General features: G+C 39.5%; 1 protein-coding gene across 2 annotated transcripts in view; it reads right to left on the bottom strand.

Annotated features, from left to right (window-relative positions):
• The window catches only part of fgd (faciogenital dysplasia), a 69,925-nt gene that overhangs the window by 2,473 nt on the left and 51,872 nt on the right, over positions 1 to 15,580 (bottom strand). For both annotated transcript variants that reach the window (XM_044038168.1, XM_044038169.1), the window contains exons 5-18: positions 14,901 to 14,990; positions 12,881 to 13,017; positions 12,015 to 12,171; positions 11,438 to 11,576; positions 10,833 to 10,891; positions 9,258 to 9,404; positions 8,580 to 8,672; positions 8,416 to 8,495; positions 8,068 to 8,098; positions 6,135 to 6,239; positions 5,609 to 5,659; positions 2,683 to 2,784; positions 2,432 to 2,560; positions 610 to 750 (exon numbers count right to left, since the gene is read on the bottom strand). In XM_044038168.1, coding sequence (XP_043894103.1) covers positions 610 to 750; positions 2,432 to 2,560; positions 2,683 to 2,784; positions 5,609 to 5,659; positions 6,135 to 6,239; positions 8,068 to 8,098; positions 8,416 to 8,495; positions 8,580 to 8,672; positions 9,258 to 9,404; positions 10,833 to 10,891; positions 11,438 to 11,576; positions 12,015 to 12,171; positions 12,881 to 13,017; positions 14,901 to 14,990 — 1,461 coding nt within the window. The remainder of the gene's footprint in view (positions 1 to 609; positions 751 to 2,431; positions 2,561 to 2,682; positions 2,785 to 5,608; positions 5,660 to 6,134; positions 6,240 to 8,067; positions 8,099 to 8,415; positions 8,496 to 8,579; positions 8,673 to 9,257; positions 9,405 to 10,832; positions 10,892 to 11,437; positions 11,577 to 12,014; positions 12,172 to 12,880; positions 13,018 to 14,900; positions 14,991 to 15,580) is intronic.

A 15,580-nucleotide genomic window follows, 5' to 3' on the forward strand; every position in this document is an offset into this window, starting at 1 on the left:
ACAGGCAGATTTGAACAGATCTGTCTCTCTCACACACACACACACACACACTCACACACTCTGCTGTTGTACATTTCAGATGTCCTGGAGTAAACGTGTGTGTGTGTGTGTGTGTGTGTGTGTGCAGCAGATACACAAGAGACAGTGAAAGCACACTGCAATATTTATTCCACAGTGCTGTACATAAAGTCTAGTTTTGTTGTCGACAATGCTGGAGCAAAACAAAATATACGACTATTATTACGTCTGTGATCTTTGGCATTTTTGAAGGCGATGATGTGATTGAAAGTTGGTCTGATATATGAACAAGCTTCTGATTTAAACCCTTTGGACGCTTCTCTCTTTTCTATTATGAAACAGTCCAGACAAATAAAAGTTGTTACCAATTACATTAATGAGGGTTCCACACCAGGTTTTTGTCCTGCTATTGTGTCAAGTGTAAGAAGAGGTTGGAATCATTACTTGAAGCTGTTTTTTGTCTAATAATCTTCATTTTTGTCATATTTCTTACACGTTTTCTGATTTTATTCTCATCAATAGATGAGCCATAATCATACATGGTCATTAGAGAACTGCAGTATTTTGCTTGACAGCGTGTTTAACTCTTACTTGTCCACTGCTCTGTAAGTAAAGCACCAACGGCTCAGCCTTGGTGACAGCGGCCCACATCTTGGTCCAGCTCTTGCCCTTCTCCTGCACTTGTAGGTGGCCACACAGTAAACAGCTCTCTGCCGTTAAAGACGTCTGTCTCTGAAAATAAGGACAAAAAAAAAACACACGCGTGTTAAACATTATATATTTGGACATGTATTTAAAAACACAGCTGTTAAGCCTGGAGTTAATTACTGAAAATATATTAGATATTTTCCCACATTCTGTTTAAAATGAAATCAATAATATGATTAGAATTTAAATCAGTGTGTCATTGAAAACCACCTTGATCACATCTTGGAGATTTAAATGTGATGAGATTTTCTGTCTGTGGTTCAAGGTTACATAACAATATCAGTCTGGACTTGTCCAAGCTTCTGCTGCCATCTGCTCCGTGGCCCACAGCTCCCCCTTGTGGCCACTGATCTCACTGCAGACCTTCCCCCTTGCATGTGGATTTATTAGACTAGAACAGGGGTGTCAAACTCATTTTTGTTCAGGGGCCACATACAGCACAATTTGATCTCAAGGGGGCCGGACCAGTAAAAATAGTAAAATAATAGCATAATAACCTATGAACAACAAGAACTCCTTTGTTTTACATCTAATGAAGGATAATTTTACAAAACATGAAATTTCTTGAGAAATACAAGTGCAATTTCAACAATATCATGCCTAAATGTGCTATTTACACAGCACACTGGATCTATAAAGGCACAAACGTTTAGTCACGGGTATCTGGAGCATTTGACATTACGTTCATATTAGTGTGAAATTTTAACAAATTCATCCTGTGGGCCAGATTGGACCCTCTGGCGGGCCGGTTCTGGCCCCCGGGCCGTAAGTTTGACACCCCTGGACTAGAATCTATAAACCAAATTGGAATCACACATAAACATATGACATATGGACAGAATGTCTGTGTAAGTTCCGATGTCGCGACACAGAGGACGGTGGAGCGTCCCAGAGACCTGAAGCTGCCAGACTGCAGAGTCAGCACACGACTGCTCGTCCATAAGCTCCTAAGATCTCGTTATCATATTAGTCTACATGGATGAAATGGACGACTTGATGTTTAAGTGTGAGTGTGTGCAGGTGACTGAAGTGTCATGGGCCAAATCTGTGTCATGGAATCTCTTCTTGGAAAAATATGACTATATGACTAAAAACTACTGTGAAAACTGAAAAAAAAAAATAAATATATATATATATATATATATATATATATATATATATATATATACATACACCAGTGAGCCGACTCAAATTTGGGTTTAAAAAGAGTGAATTCAGTTTGTTATTTGCCAAATAAATAACAAACAAGTTTAACTAAACAAGTTTTTGAAAGATTTCCTAAATATCTTTTTCAACCACAGCGATAAAAACTGATTTAAAGGCCCAGTGCATAACAATGAGTGACATCTAAACTGTGGATTGCAATGAACAGAAGACTCCTCTGCTCAGCCCCTCCCCTTCCCGAGAGCCTCAGGAAACTATGGTGGCCTTTGCATTCCAAAAAGGATGTAATTCAAAGCGTGAAACACATGCTCTGACCCTGGCCTAAAGTACTGTACATATAAAAGGCTTCTTCTAAGGATGCACCGGTTATTTTAATGACATAAACCCTCCCAAATGTTACACACTGCAGCTTTAATGTAATGTCTGATCATTGCTCATGTTGTGTGTGTGTGGGGATTCTTTCTGCTGCCCTCAGAGTCGTCTGGCTGCTGAACTCTGGTATAAACTGAAAAATAAACCATCATATGTGTTTGTGTCTCACCTCGGCTGCAGGTTTCCTCTTCTGCTCCCCCACGCCGAGATTCTCCAGACTGAGGCTGGCTTCGAAACACTCCGGGCACACTCGACTCGTTTTGTTGTCGAGGGTCTTTGAACACTTGGCACAGATGGCCTGCAGACGGACACACGGAGAAAAGGGAGATGAAAACAACACACGGCGCTGAGGAGCTGCTTTGTTGTCGACATTTTAATTGTCTGGAAGAAGATTTCCAGTTTCCTGCGCTCTGTGCTCACCGCTCCACAGGACTTGCAGTGATGTTTGCGTTTGGTGAAATTGAAGGTCTCGTTGCAGCCTTTACACGTCTGCTTCTCTTTGTCTTTTTTCCTGGAACTTTTCTGGAATAAAAACAACAAGAACACAAGGGTCATGTGCCGGTTCATTTTAAACAGAATTATTGTCTGTAACCTGAAATCTAATCTGATATTTATTATGACGTAAAGCTGCTGACCTCATGCCCAGGTCACCCTTGGAAAAGAGATTTCAATCTCAATGGGATTTTAACCCTTAGTTAACCCTTAGTGCTCATGAGCACTCATGGTAAATTGCTACAACTCCTTATATGGACATCCTGGGGAGGTGTGTTTATAGGTCACATATTGAGGCTTTAAAAAATGTGTTTTCTTCTTATGTCGTCTTATGTGTTCATTTTATATCACATTTTTAGTAGCGATATAAAGAACTAATAATTGTGCGGTTTCTATTTGTTCATCAAAACGAGCCAAGTGAACTTTGAACTGCGACGTATTTCCAAATTTCACAATTCTGTCAGATTTTAAACATTTTTAGTACTTTTTTTTCAGATTGCTTATAGGTTGTGCTGAAATAAAATATTGCACATTCCTATAGCCTCTGTACATTCTGTATGTTTAAACATAGAGCATTTTCGGCCGCTGTTTTCCATGACTATGTTCTAAGGGTTAAATAAAGGTTAAATAAATAAATAAATAAATAAAAGAAGGGATGTCCAAAGACACACTGTCCTCTGAGAGATAACCAAAGAGGAGATCAGATCACTCAGCAGAGTTATTGCTGATACGACGTAGAACAGAGCGTGAAATCCATCTACTTTTTATACAAATAACACGAGGAGGGCGCTCTGTGGCTTTTCAATGAGAAAACATTGTTCTTATTTATGGGAGCAGACGATCCGTAGCCATCGTCTAAAGCCAGCGTTATTTTTGTCACCTTAATCGTTCAGCCTGTGTTCACTGAGGAAAACAAGCATCACACATACTAACAGCTCTTGTTTTTATGGATTATATACAGAAAAAATAATATTTGAGCAATGTTTTTAATTATATCCACAGTGTTAATTGAGAAATCCAGTCAGCCAAGGACTGTCCCTGGTACTAACAACTTAACTAAATTAAGTCATTTTTTTAACCTTTAGAATACTGAGCATGTCGGCTGCCGTTTTCCATTACTATGTTTAATTATACAGAGGCTATAAGGATGTGCAATGTAGAGTGTCTTAAATCCTTTTTTTCAGCACAACCCATTTTCACCAACTATATAAACACGCCTGAGCAAAAAATACTCAAAATGTTTAAAATTGGATTGAATTTTTGAAATTTGGAAACACGTCAGAGTTCAAAGTTCACTTGGCTCGCTTTTGTTATTTCTGCACAATTATTGCTGCTTTATATCACTACTAAAAATGCGATATAAAATGAATCATAACTTTGACTGAACAACACTTAAGAAAAGAAAAAACATTTTTTTAAAGCCTGAATATGTGACCTATAAACACCCCCCCCCCCAGGACATCCATATAAGGAGTTGTGTATTTACCATGGGTGCACCTGTGGCACTAAGGGTTAAAAATATTTACAGTCACAGACGTGTTTTATATCCTTGTGTAAATATTAATTTTTAATTTCCTCACAAAGAAAATGCTCTTCTGTCCTCCCTCTGCAACACTAACCCTATCATTTATGTTAAATACAATTCTAATCTATTTGGATTATAAAAGAATAAATGAATAATGCAAATGTGAGTTACACAGTAGAGTCCGTCTGAACAAGTAGAATGATCTAATTACATACATTTGAAATAAAAACAGAAGTAAATTCACCTTTATTAAATTAACCCCTAAAACGATTTGCCCAAAGGGGGTAAAAGCACCAGATGGAGCAGGAAATTACTGCAGAGTGTCAGACTCTCAAGAGGCTTCAGGTTTAAGGTCACAACACTGATTTTTCTAATTAGTTTAGTGAAACACTGTGTGTGCAATAAAAAAGGAGCATTATAAAGCAAAGTGACCTGAAGGTGACACCTGCTTTATTACATAATCATGGGTTCAAATGTTGCATCATTGCACTATAATCACAGTGAACACATGTTCCTTTATATTCAGATGGACACGAGAAAGAGAACTTCAAGATATGAAGATATCAACAAAGTCATGACATAAAATGAACATGTGTAACAACATTTCCTAAGCCCCTACCACTTCCAATTCCCCTCCCCACAAAGACTTCCTCGAGTAAATTCCCACCAGGGTCAGTGTGGTAGTGTTTGTGGTATGAACGTGATTCATTTTGAGCAAAAATATGAATAAATAATAAGATAATTCCTAATACAACAAAATTTAAACCAGGGGCTTCAAACTCAAGTGACCTGGGGGCCACTGAGTGGCTAGTTTGGACAGTGGGGGCTGGTCAAGTGATAAACCAGTCCATGTTGATGATAAAAATAATAATAAATAAAAATATAAAATAATATATAAATGATGATATTTCACATAATTTCAAAATAAAAGTGTTTGATACACTGATAAAAAGTTTTCATGATGCAAAATAAGTCTATTACTAAAAAAACCCTACACAGAAATAACTCATTGTAACTTGTTATTAAGTGTCTGGTCACATGAAATTGATGGGGGGGGGTTGAGTTTGAGACCTCTGCTTTAAAACCATCTGTGATATTGAAGTAGGTTGATGAAAACCACTAACAATTGTCAAAAAAAAGCAAGAAATTACAGCAGTAAAAGCAACAGCGACAATCATAAGATAGAAAGCAACAAGAAAAGCTGATCTAAAAATGTCATAATTTCAGCCTACGTCGTTATATAACACGACTCATTCTTACTCTGGGATTTAGAGAAAGAAAATGAAGCCACATGAGAATAAGAGATAGTTGTGTAAAACACAATCTTACCCTTTCATGCAGCCTTTCACCATCCGAGTCCATGGTTGAGCTCCAGGGACCCTGAGAACCAGAACCAGAACCAACAAAGACATTAGATCGTATGTCCCAGCCTTCTCCTGCAGTCCCACTCTGTGACACTAGGTGTCAGTGTAGACCAGCTTAATCTCTCTCTCTCTCTGTGTCCTCTGGCTAGTATCATGTTTCTTGGCTCGTGTCCAGCTCAGTGAGCCCAAAGTGGGTCAAAGCAGATCCATAAGACTTTTTTTGTATATACTTTGACTCGGGCTTTCCCCCTATTAGGTCATGAGAAGCTTCTGGAAGCGGAGACTCGCAGACGCGACGTGAGCCTCTTAATGTGTGTTTTGTGTGCATGTTGCTGCCACATCCATAGATGGTGAGTTAGTGATGCAGACAAAGTGCAGACTATGACAAGAAAACACGCAGTACTACGAGTCTGCACTGACTCACTGGGATGACCCAGTGAATCAAGTGATCAATAAAGTGATTGGTGTTAGTTATGGAGCGGGCGACTGACCGGTGAGTCAGGGAGATGGTCATCTTCTCGGGAGAAGGAGCTGTTGAAGGCCTTGTTGAACGTTTCGCTGTTCTGTTTGTGCCTCTCGATGGTGGCCAGGATCACCTGTGAGTCACAAGAGACAAACAAAGTATTATTGATCAGCAAACCCTTAAGAGTTCCTTAAAAAAAAAACCTACTCATTTGTTCCTAGCGGCAGAAAATGCCACCTTCCCAAAAACTGCTGCACAAATTTATATTTATTTATTTATATTAATATTTTTTCACTTAAAATGAGTCAATCCTTTAAAGCTACTTAAGCCTGAAATAGATCACATTTTAATAATACTTTTGAGATTTTAACCCTTTAAAGGCCAGTATGTTTACACATCTCCACTGTTTTATTATTAAATGAATAATAATTTCCAGAAAATACATTTCAAGGACAATTTAATTGTAATTAGACCCTGAGATGGGTCAATGATTTTTGCAGTGTCCGATTTTGTTTAAAAACTGACTAATTTGTTCCTAGCGGCAGAAAATGTCACCTTCCCAAAAACTGCAGGAAAAATATTTAATCTTTGTTCTACATTTTTCCAAAACTGAATATCCTCTGGCAAATTTGAGCTATATTTATTCAGCACAGACAAACACAAACAAAGCTTGACAATAAAAATGGAAAGGCACAAAATGTCCCTCGGAACTCTAAAGGATTAAGTATTTTATTTTTTGCTATGCTTTTTATTAGATTAGATTAGAAGTGTGGTGTAAATGTGTTTCTCAGTTTGAAATAAAACAAGACTGATGTGATAATAAGATAAATAAAAAGAGGAGGAAGCTGCCTGTTCTTTTTTGTTGCTGCAAATCAATGACATCACAGCACTTAAAGCATTATTGCTTGAGGCGAGTGTGAGGGTCACACTTTATAGTGGGTCACAATATGGATTTGGTGATATATCGTCGCTCCTTCCTCGTGCAATATGATAATCAATACGCCGGGGCAAATATTGATATTTTAATTAGTAAATGAAGGCGCTCTAAAGTAAACAGTCCCTGCCAGTTTCACTCGACCGGCTTCACTACTTCATGTTTCCTCGGAAACTTGGGCGGAAGTGTTTACGGCAGGATAATGGCGGAGAAAGCGACTTTAAGAGACGCTCCATCCACGTTCAACACATAGACTTCATGCACTTTGTTCTCTATGTTGTGAATAAATAGAGAAATTCTGCTACTTTTAACTTTTCTCAAAGCCGTTTTGTTTTTATTTAATCAATACATTGAAAATAGAATTGTTGTATCGTGATATTATTGGTATCGTGGACCAAGTATCGTATTGAGGTACCCTGTGATTCCCACTCCTATTGATCCACAGAGAGCTGTTAATATCACATTTACACCTAAACGATAACCAGCCATGTCAAATACATATGTCGTCTGTGCTTAGTGAGGTATAAACGTGATGTATTAGGGTTTACAGATCACATGTTGTCTTTTATTTCTCTGATATCTGACGCAGTTGCAAGTATCGGGTGATAGTAATTATCGGATCAGCCCATCCCCGAGTAAAAAAAAAAAAGATTTTGTTCTATCAGCTCACATTCTTCCCTCAGCTATTCTAAAAGCTTCCATTATTTATTCCAGCTTGCTCTCTTAGTCTCACATGCAGACACAAAACATAGGAAAAAAAAAAAAAAAGGGTCCCAAGCCTGCAGCAATAAACCCACCCAATTTTCCAGCTCAGAAAAATGCCTTTAAAAAGCTTTTCTCTGCTCTAATGTGCTAAATTGACAATAACGAGGGGCTTTATTTGCGACCGTAATTCCCAAACACGCTGAATGAGAGTCGGGACAAACATTTTTGCTAATTCTTTTCTCTAATAAACCCGAAAAATGCACGAGAGACAGACTGTGTGTGGGAGCATGTGTGAGTGTGTGTGTGTGTGTGTGCTCCTTGCCTGAATCCAATCTTCCTTCTCTTCAGCTGTCCTGTGGAGCAGAGAAGATAACAGTGTTTTGTCCATCACAGTGAAATGACTTTAAAATAGACATTTAACCCACGCGAGGAATATTTCATTAAAAAAACCCCCCCCCACCTGAGTGACATAGGTGCAGCCCTCTAATTGTTGAGCAATAAAAAGCTGTGTTTGTGCAGTTTACTGACAGCAGCAGGTAATTGGCAGCAGCTAACTCGAGCTAAATGTGTTCAGTTAACTACGTTATTAACCCCAAAAGAGTGACGTGTCGATGGTGAGCAGCAACAGCTGGCCGGTTGTATTTCAGAATAACGTGATGGCTTCCGTTACCTCGCCTGCAGCTCCAGTGATCGCTGCTTGCCGATGATGGCGAAGGAATGAGGAAGGTTCTGCTTCACGTTCTCCTGCACCTGAGGACGACACGCAGGGAATTTCATTTCCACAGACGGACGTTAGAGATGTTTGAGATGAGGTAATGCAGGACTCGTACGTACCTCCATGCCAGCGATGTCTATCCGCTCTCTGACGCTGAACTTCTGCCCCATCAGTCTGAGCTTAGGCACGCAGTAGAGCACCATGTTGTTGAACTACGTCAGACATGGAAAATATGCAGATAATAATGTGGGGTCGAGTCGTTCAAGTCGTTCAAGCACCTTCAAGGTACATTTTCAAACTTTTCCAGCACATAAATCACATTAAACATGGTTTTTATGCTTTAAAACAACACAATTGTGTTTTGTTATCGCAGATTTTTATGATATTAAATGAAACTTCACATTCACCAGCCATTTTATTGACTACAACTGATCGACTGCTTGTTAAATTATCGAAACAGCCAATCACACAGGTGTGTAGACACGGTAAAGAAGGTCTGCTGAAGTTCAAACCAAACTGAATGGACAGGAAAGTTGATTTTAGTGACTTTGAACGTGGCATCTACTGAGATTTTCACACACAACCATCTCTAGGGTTTACAGAGAGTGGTCCGAGAAAGAGAAAATGAGGAGAAAATGCTTTGTTGATGCCAGAGGTCAGAGGAGAATGACCAGAGTAACTTAAGTAGCTCCTCGTTCCAGCCGCAGGAGACAACTCAAGGAGACAGCCTGTACCTTGTCTCTGTTTGTTTGCCATCTTGAATGATTCCTATTCATTTCCCGTCATTAAATACTGACCAGGTAGAGGTATCGGTCTTGTGCTGTTCCATTTTTGGCCGACATCTTCTTAATATGTCCTTCTTTGATGAGCTCATTGGCCGGATTAACGATATCTTCTTCTCCACCGAGGCGCTCGTAAACCTCCAGCAGCTTGTTCATCTTCTCCTGCACAGAGAAGGACAAGACAACAGGAAGTCAAAAGACAAGCGGAAGTGTACGCCGAACACCACCAGGGGGAGTTGTTCTTTTAGCTGACATTCACTCATGGCTTCCACAGAGCAGGTTTTCTATTTCACGATTTTGCCTCATAAATCATACGTGCGCTTCAGTCGTTTGATTAATAACATCATGGTGAGACAGAGGATGAAGACGACGAGCACGAGTGTCAAAGAAAAGTCTGCAGGCTGTGAGAACTCGAGGCAGGAAACAGCGACTTCCTGTCTGTACAAATTCAACAAGTTCACTCCCCAGACAGACACTTGCAATGTCGCTGACTGACAGTAAAAGCATCAGCAGCTCTTTGATAAACAGATACTAATGAGCCTCTGCTGACCCATGCGTTATTATTATTTTTTCCCAAAACTCATTAAATGCGAGTGTCTAACGGCGCCATTTACATTTTAAAAGATCCATTTAATCGCAGGTTTTTGACCAGTGGGAGTTTTTTTAAAGCTCTGATGAGCTTTAGTGGGAACACAAGACCTGGATAAACAAAGCTTATTTGTTTTTCACCTGCTTCATTTTAGGCAGCTATGCAAATGATTTCCAGCACAATGCTATATACACACTTTATTTTCATTTTATTTAGTTTGATATACACAATAAAGTGTGTCCAAGTGTATATATTATACATATATATTGTTATGAAATAAATAAATAAAAATAAATGATTAAATATAGGTATTCCCTTAAGGAGTTCAAACAAAAATAACGTTTAACGATTAAATGGATATTTCATTTGCAGTTTGTGTATTATTTTAATCTTGTGGTTCATTTTTGTTGTGTGTTGTTTGATAATATTGACACAAATCTAAATCCAGAGGTTTCTTCCTCGTTTGACCTTTTGACCTTCAACCATCAGCTGTAGTCAGTTCACGCTTGAATCTAAGTATTCCCTCGAGGTGATCCTGAGGCAACAACGACCTTGAACTCTGATCATCAGTCTAATCCGTTCACTCTCGAGTCCAACTGAACCATTGTGTGGTGGAGCCACAGATTAGATTAAAATGGATTATTTTTCTGTTATTACCAGGAAGTGAGATTGACCAAAGTTTAAGTTAATGTGAAAATTGGGACTCTTATTTTGAAATCGGTTGTTCCTGTGCTAGGAACAAACACGCATTCTTTGTATGCATGAGCGGTAGAAAGACGAAGGATCAGAGAAGCATGGATGAACACAGTTTTCTGACCTCGCCTGCGCTTGTGTTTAATGGAAATAAGCTGAAGATGTTTTATTGAAATTCACGGGCTTGCACGCGTCCATTACTTTCCAAAAGTGCTTCAGAAATGACACAGATACTGGACCTGCTGCCATAACAATCTGCACTAAATTAAAAAGACAATTCCCTCCCCGACACAGAAGCAAAGTCTCACCATTTTCCTGATTGCTGCATTGGAGTGGTTCGCTGCAGTAGAGATCAGCTCCAGAGCTTCTGTAACACACGATGAGATGAAGTTTGAGTAAAACTTAAAGCTTACATTTCTGCTCCTTCTCTTCCGTCCGTCGTACAGTCACGGATTCATGTGACGCGCGTTCATGTGTGCATCACAAACCCGAGTGGACAGGCCTTTGCTTCATCGCTGCTTTTTTGGAATGTGGCTCTGCATTGATTCACTTTTCCCTCAGGTCCGTCCTTTGTGTTCACGCCACATCTCATTAATGTATAGGTTTTAGCTGAAGGGCAGCACTTATGCTACAAAAGCATCATTCTGGTGTGAATAATGCCGCCACATGACTAACTCATAAAACAGAATGGGGACGTGAATTCATTACTGTCAAGTGTTTTTTTTCTTTTGTTGCTTTGACTGAATTCTTTAAAAACACAGATGCGTTTTGTTGTTTTTCTTTTGACAGACAGGTGAGAGTTTAAGAAATAGTCCCGCAGCGTAAACATGGCAAAGGTTGTCAGGAAGAATTAACCAGAGCAGAGTGTGTTTGTGTGTTAAAAAAAAAAGAGACCGCAGGTCAAGTGTCTCACTCTCGGCGTCTTTCCGGTCCAGAGCGTCCTCCGGCAGCTTCTTCAGGTAGTCTTTGAGCAGCAGCTCGTAGCGAGGAATCCTCTGGACCGGCTCCAGCATGTGGTGCTGCAGCGTCAGGTTCCCACACACGTCCTGTTTCTGTTGTTCCAAGCACACACACAAACATAGGTTTAAACTAAATCATCGCAAAATGAATCAACAACGAATCAACTGACGTCGACATCAGAATCTAAGCGAAAACACAGTGAATAACAATCATCGCAAACTGGTGATCAATTGAGCAGCAGTAAAGCTGATTATTCATCGGATACTAAATTAATAGTCAACTATTTTGATAACCCATTAAACAGTTTGAGGGTTTTTAAAGAATTAAAACAAGTTTTCTGGTTTTTCATCTTGTTAAATGTGATTTTTTTTCCCTCTGGTTTCTTTGTTCCGTATAAAACTGAATCTATTCCAAAACAAGACATTTGAGAACGTCATCATTTCAAGGATTTGGTCAACACCGATTAATCGATTAATCAAGTAAATAATCGTTCGTTGCAGCTCTCTCAGTTTCCTCCGAGACCACAATACCTGTATATTCTGGACGACGCTCTTGAACAGCGATGACCGCTGCGTCCACGTGTTGACCAGGTCCATGGCTCGGTCAAAGTTCTTCACATATTCTCCGTACATCTTCATAAAAGGAGCCAGTTTCTGGAGAATGTCTCCAATACGAGGGTTCGAATCCCTACAGCAAAAAAAACACACACAGACAACCAAATAAATAAACTGACTGGCTTTTGTTTTGTCCCATGAGAAGAACTCGTAGCATTTCTTCACTCAATGCCTCTTATTATCTCAATCCACCTTTTTCCTGTAAATTAGTTTATATATTAATGCTTTAAGATTTACACACGCAAAAACAATAAGTGTGTATGTTGGGAAACTTAAGATAATGAGGTTATTAGAAGATTTGAATCATGGATTTAAACCCAACAATGGTTATTTTTCTATAGTCAAACAAACATCTCATTATATGTGGATATACACACATTAATCCTTCTTATTCTTCAGCTCTCGTTGTGTCGAGGCCTCACTTCAAGTCTTTTTTTATCATCCAAGCTAATACATTTGAAACAGGTTCCATGAAATAACAGGTGATTTCCCTAAACACAGCTCTCTGGAGGAGTCATTATACACCAGCGGTGGCTGACGTCGGCACAATAACACACACAAACACACACACACACACACACACAGGAGATTAATTTCCTGCTTACTGTAAAAAAAAAAAAGAAAGAAAGAAAAGAAAACGGAAATGCCCTCAAAATCTGTGACTCTGACAAAAACCCTGACAGCTCTGAACGCAGCTCAGCACTAACGACCTCGCTGACCACCGAGGAGCCAGCTCCTCCTCTCCATCAGAATAACGCCCCGCTGGTGTGCCGCCTCCTTACCACTCTCCAGTAATGCGCGTCTTGAGCTCGGGAAGCAGGAACTTGTCGTGGAAGCAGTAGATGGAGGAGATGTTGGAGAAGATCCCCGTAATGACGTCCTGGGGGATTCCAGCCTCTGTGAGCTTAGTGCAAAATACCTGCAGAGAGAGAAATAGAACACACAACATTATTTGTATACAAAACCTACTGCGACTGTCTCTAAACGCCATGAATCTGGCTCCTGGGCGTGTTGTTGTTTATTCACACAGACACTCAAGTGGCACCAGTAGATACATGGGAGTAAAATAAATCATGACATTTGTGTTATTTAGGACATTCCTATTTACTTGAGAAACTATAAAATGTATAGTTGATGGTTTGTAAAGCAACTGTGGATGATCACTGTTAAATACGACGTTTAGTCTAAAATAAATGTCACAAATACAGCTGATTTTCTTTTCTCTCTCTCGCGATCTATTTAGATTAACAATTTACAGCATACTAGCTGTCAATCACACTGGTGTCCGTCTAAATGGAAACATAATTTACAAAAATCAACATCATGTTCTATCAAAGACCTCAAACTAGCGGGAAAATGTTTACAGACATCATAAAATAAGTGACGTTCAGACTCATTTTCTTGTAGACTTCCAACACAATTGTTTCTCTAACTAGTTGAGTCGCCCCCTGGTGGCTATTCAATATACTCCTACTTCCTGATTGGCCTCAAAGAGTAAACCAGACACTTATTTACTCAGTCTACGGTATTCACTACAGTATATAAAGACAATATTACATACATGAATCAGGTAATCCAAAAAAACATAACTTTGTCAAATATTCTTTATGTTGAAAGGGTTTTTTATGCACTGAGAATAAAAATATGCAAAACTTACATAAATACGTAAATAAAAAAATGATTTGCTCCAACTGACAACAGCTCAGGTTCAACTGTGAACAAACATAAGAAATGAAGCACTCACTAAACCAGGCAACGTTTTCACTCATCACTCACAAATAAAGTGTTTGATTGTTTCCATGGAAGTCACTCTCGTGTGTGTGTGCGTGTGTGTGTGAAAAACAGGAAGTAGACGGTGAGGTTCTTTGCCCTGAGTAACAAATAAACCATAGCTCTTCTGAGACAGAGCAGCTGCCGTGAATCTCCTCCACCACACGAGCTCAACAAAGAGGAAGGAGCCTGAACACACACACACACACACACACACACGTAAATCTAAAGTGAACTTGAACTTGAATAATATATAACATAAACCGCAGTGAGCCTATGAGAAAAACTGTTAATATAATTGGCTTTTGAGAAGTTTAGCTGTGTGTGACTCTGCGTTTAACACCTTTTTTTATCTCACATGCTTCTCTTTTTTTAATAAAGACAATAAAGACAAACATTGCTGTACTGCAGACTGGAGAGAACCACACAAAACATTCCTGCTGTAATTGAGCGTGTCAAAATGGCAAATAAAAATCTTTTATCGCCTTTATAGAATCGTTTTAATGCACATTACAGAGGTTTTAATGTTCGTCATCCAGACCATAAAACTGACAAGCATCATCATCATCAAAACCAAGATGCTTTATGAATATAAACTGAGCAAAAACATCTAGAATCTGCTGGATTGGAACAACCAGTTCCTCAGAAATGAGGTTCTGCTTCATTAGGACCAGGTTTTGGTCTCCATGACAACTACTGGTCCTGACCATGTCAGTGAGCATGCCACGAAAAGGTCAGGCAGACGTGCACACTTAGTGCAAAAGCTCAGGTTTGTGCTGCTCATGTATAAAATATAAATATAAACCACATGCTCTCACATGATGGTGTTTACACTGCGCTCAGTAATCCCATCAACAGTGGAAGGGTTGTTGTCCAGTGGGTCACGGTGGCCTGTTTTTAATCCAGCGCTGAGCTCAATCTCTAAAATCGCAGGCTCATTTAGGAGATTGAAATTTGGACGAGAGGCGCGCACACACACACACAGAGACACAGTCCCTGTCCCAGACAGAGACACACAGTGTTATACTGTACCTGGTCCAGGAGGTTAAGTCTTTTGACGTAGGCCTCTTCAGTGTGGAGAAGCTCTTTGGCGATGTTCAGGAGCTTCTGAGCCTCTGAGCACTGAAGGAAACAGACAAACGACAACAAGGATTATGCTTGAGACGTGAAACAAAGATCAGATTAACAATACTTTTGAGTTTACACACACACTAACACATCAGTGTACATCCTCCATTTTGCAGCAGCGACTTCAGTTATATACATTTGATTGATCCATGAAGAGAATAAACAAAGTGTGTGTCAACATCATCAATGAATCAGTTTCTTTAGAGCAGATAGATTCTATGTTGGGGTCAATAAATAAAATTTTCCCTTTAGTCTTTTACTTAAAATGTATTTAATTTAAAGAAAATGGCTTGTTTACATACTCAAAATAATATGACATGTTCCAGAAATGGGGCCACACGGCGGTTAGTGGCTAGTATTGTTGCCTCACAGCAAGAAGGTCACCAGTTTGAATCCCAGTTCAACTGAGGGCCTTTTCTGTGTGGCGTTTACATTCTCCCGTGTGCATGTGGGTTCCCTCCAGCTTCCTCCCACAGGTGTGAACGTGTGAATGTGAGTGTTTGTCTCTATTATGTCTCTGCAAGTTTGTCCTGCGAGGGACAGGGAAACTTGTCCAGGACCCGTGTTCCTCATATGGAGATAAA

Source organism: Solea senegalensis, linkage group LG11, assembly GCF_019176455.1.
Source record: "Solea senegalensis isolate Sse05_10M linkage group LG11, IFAPA_SoseM_1, whole genome shotgun sequence".
Lineage (NCBI taxonomy): Eukaryota > Metazoa > Chordata > Actinopteri > Pleuronectiformes > Soleidae > Solea > Solea senegalensis.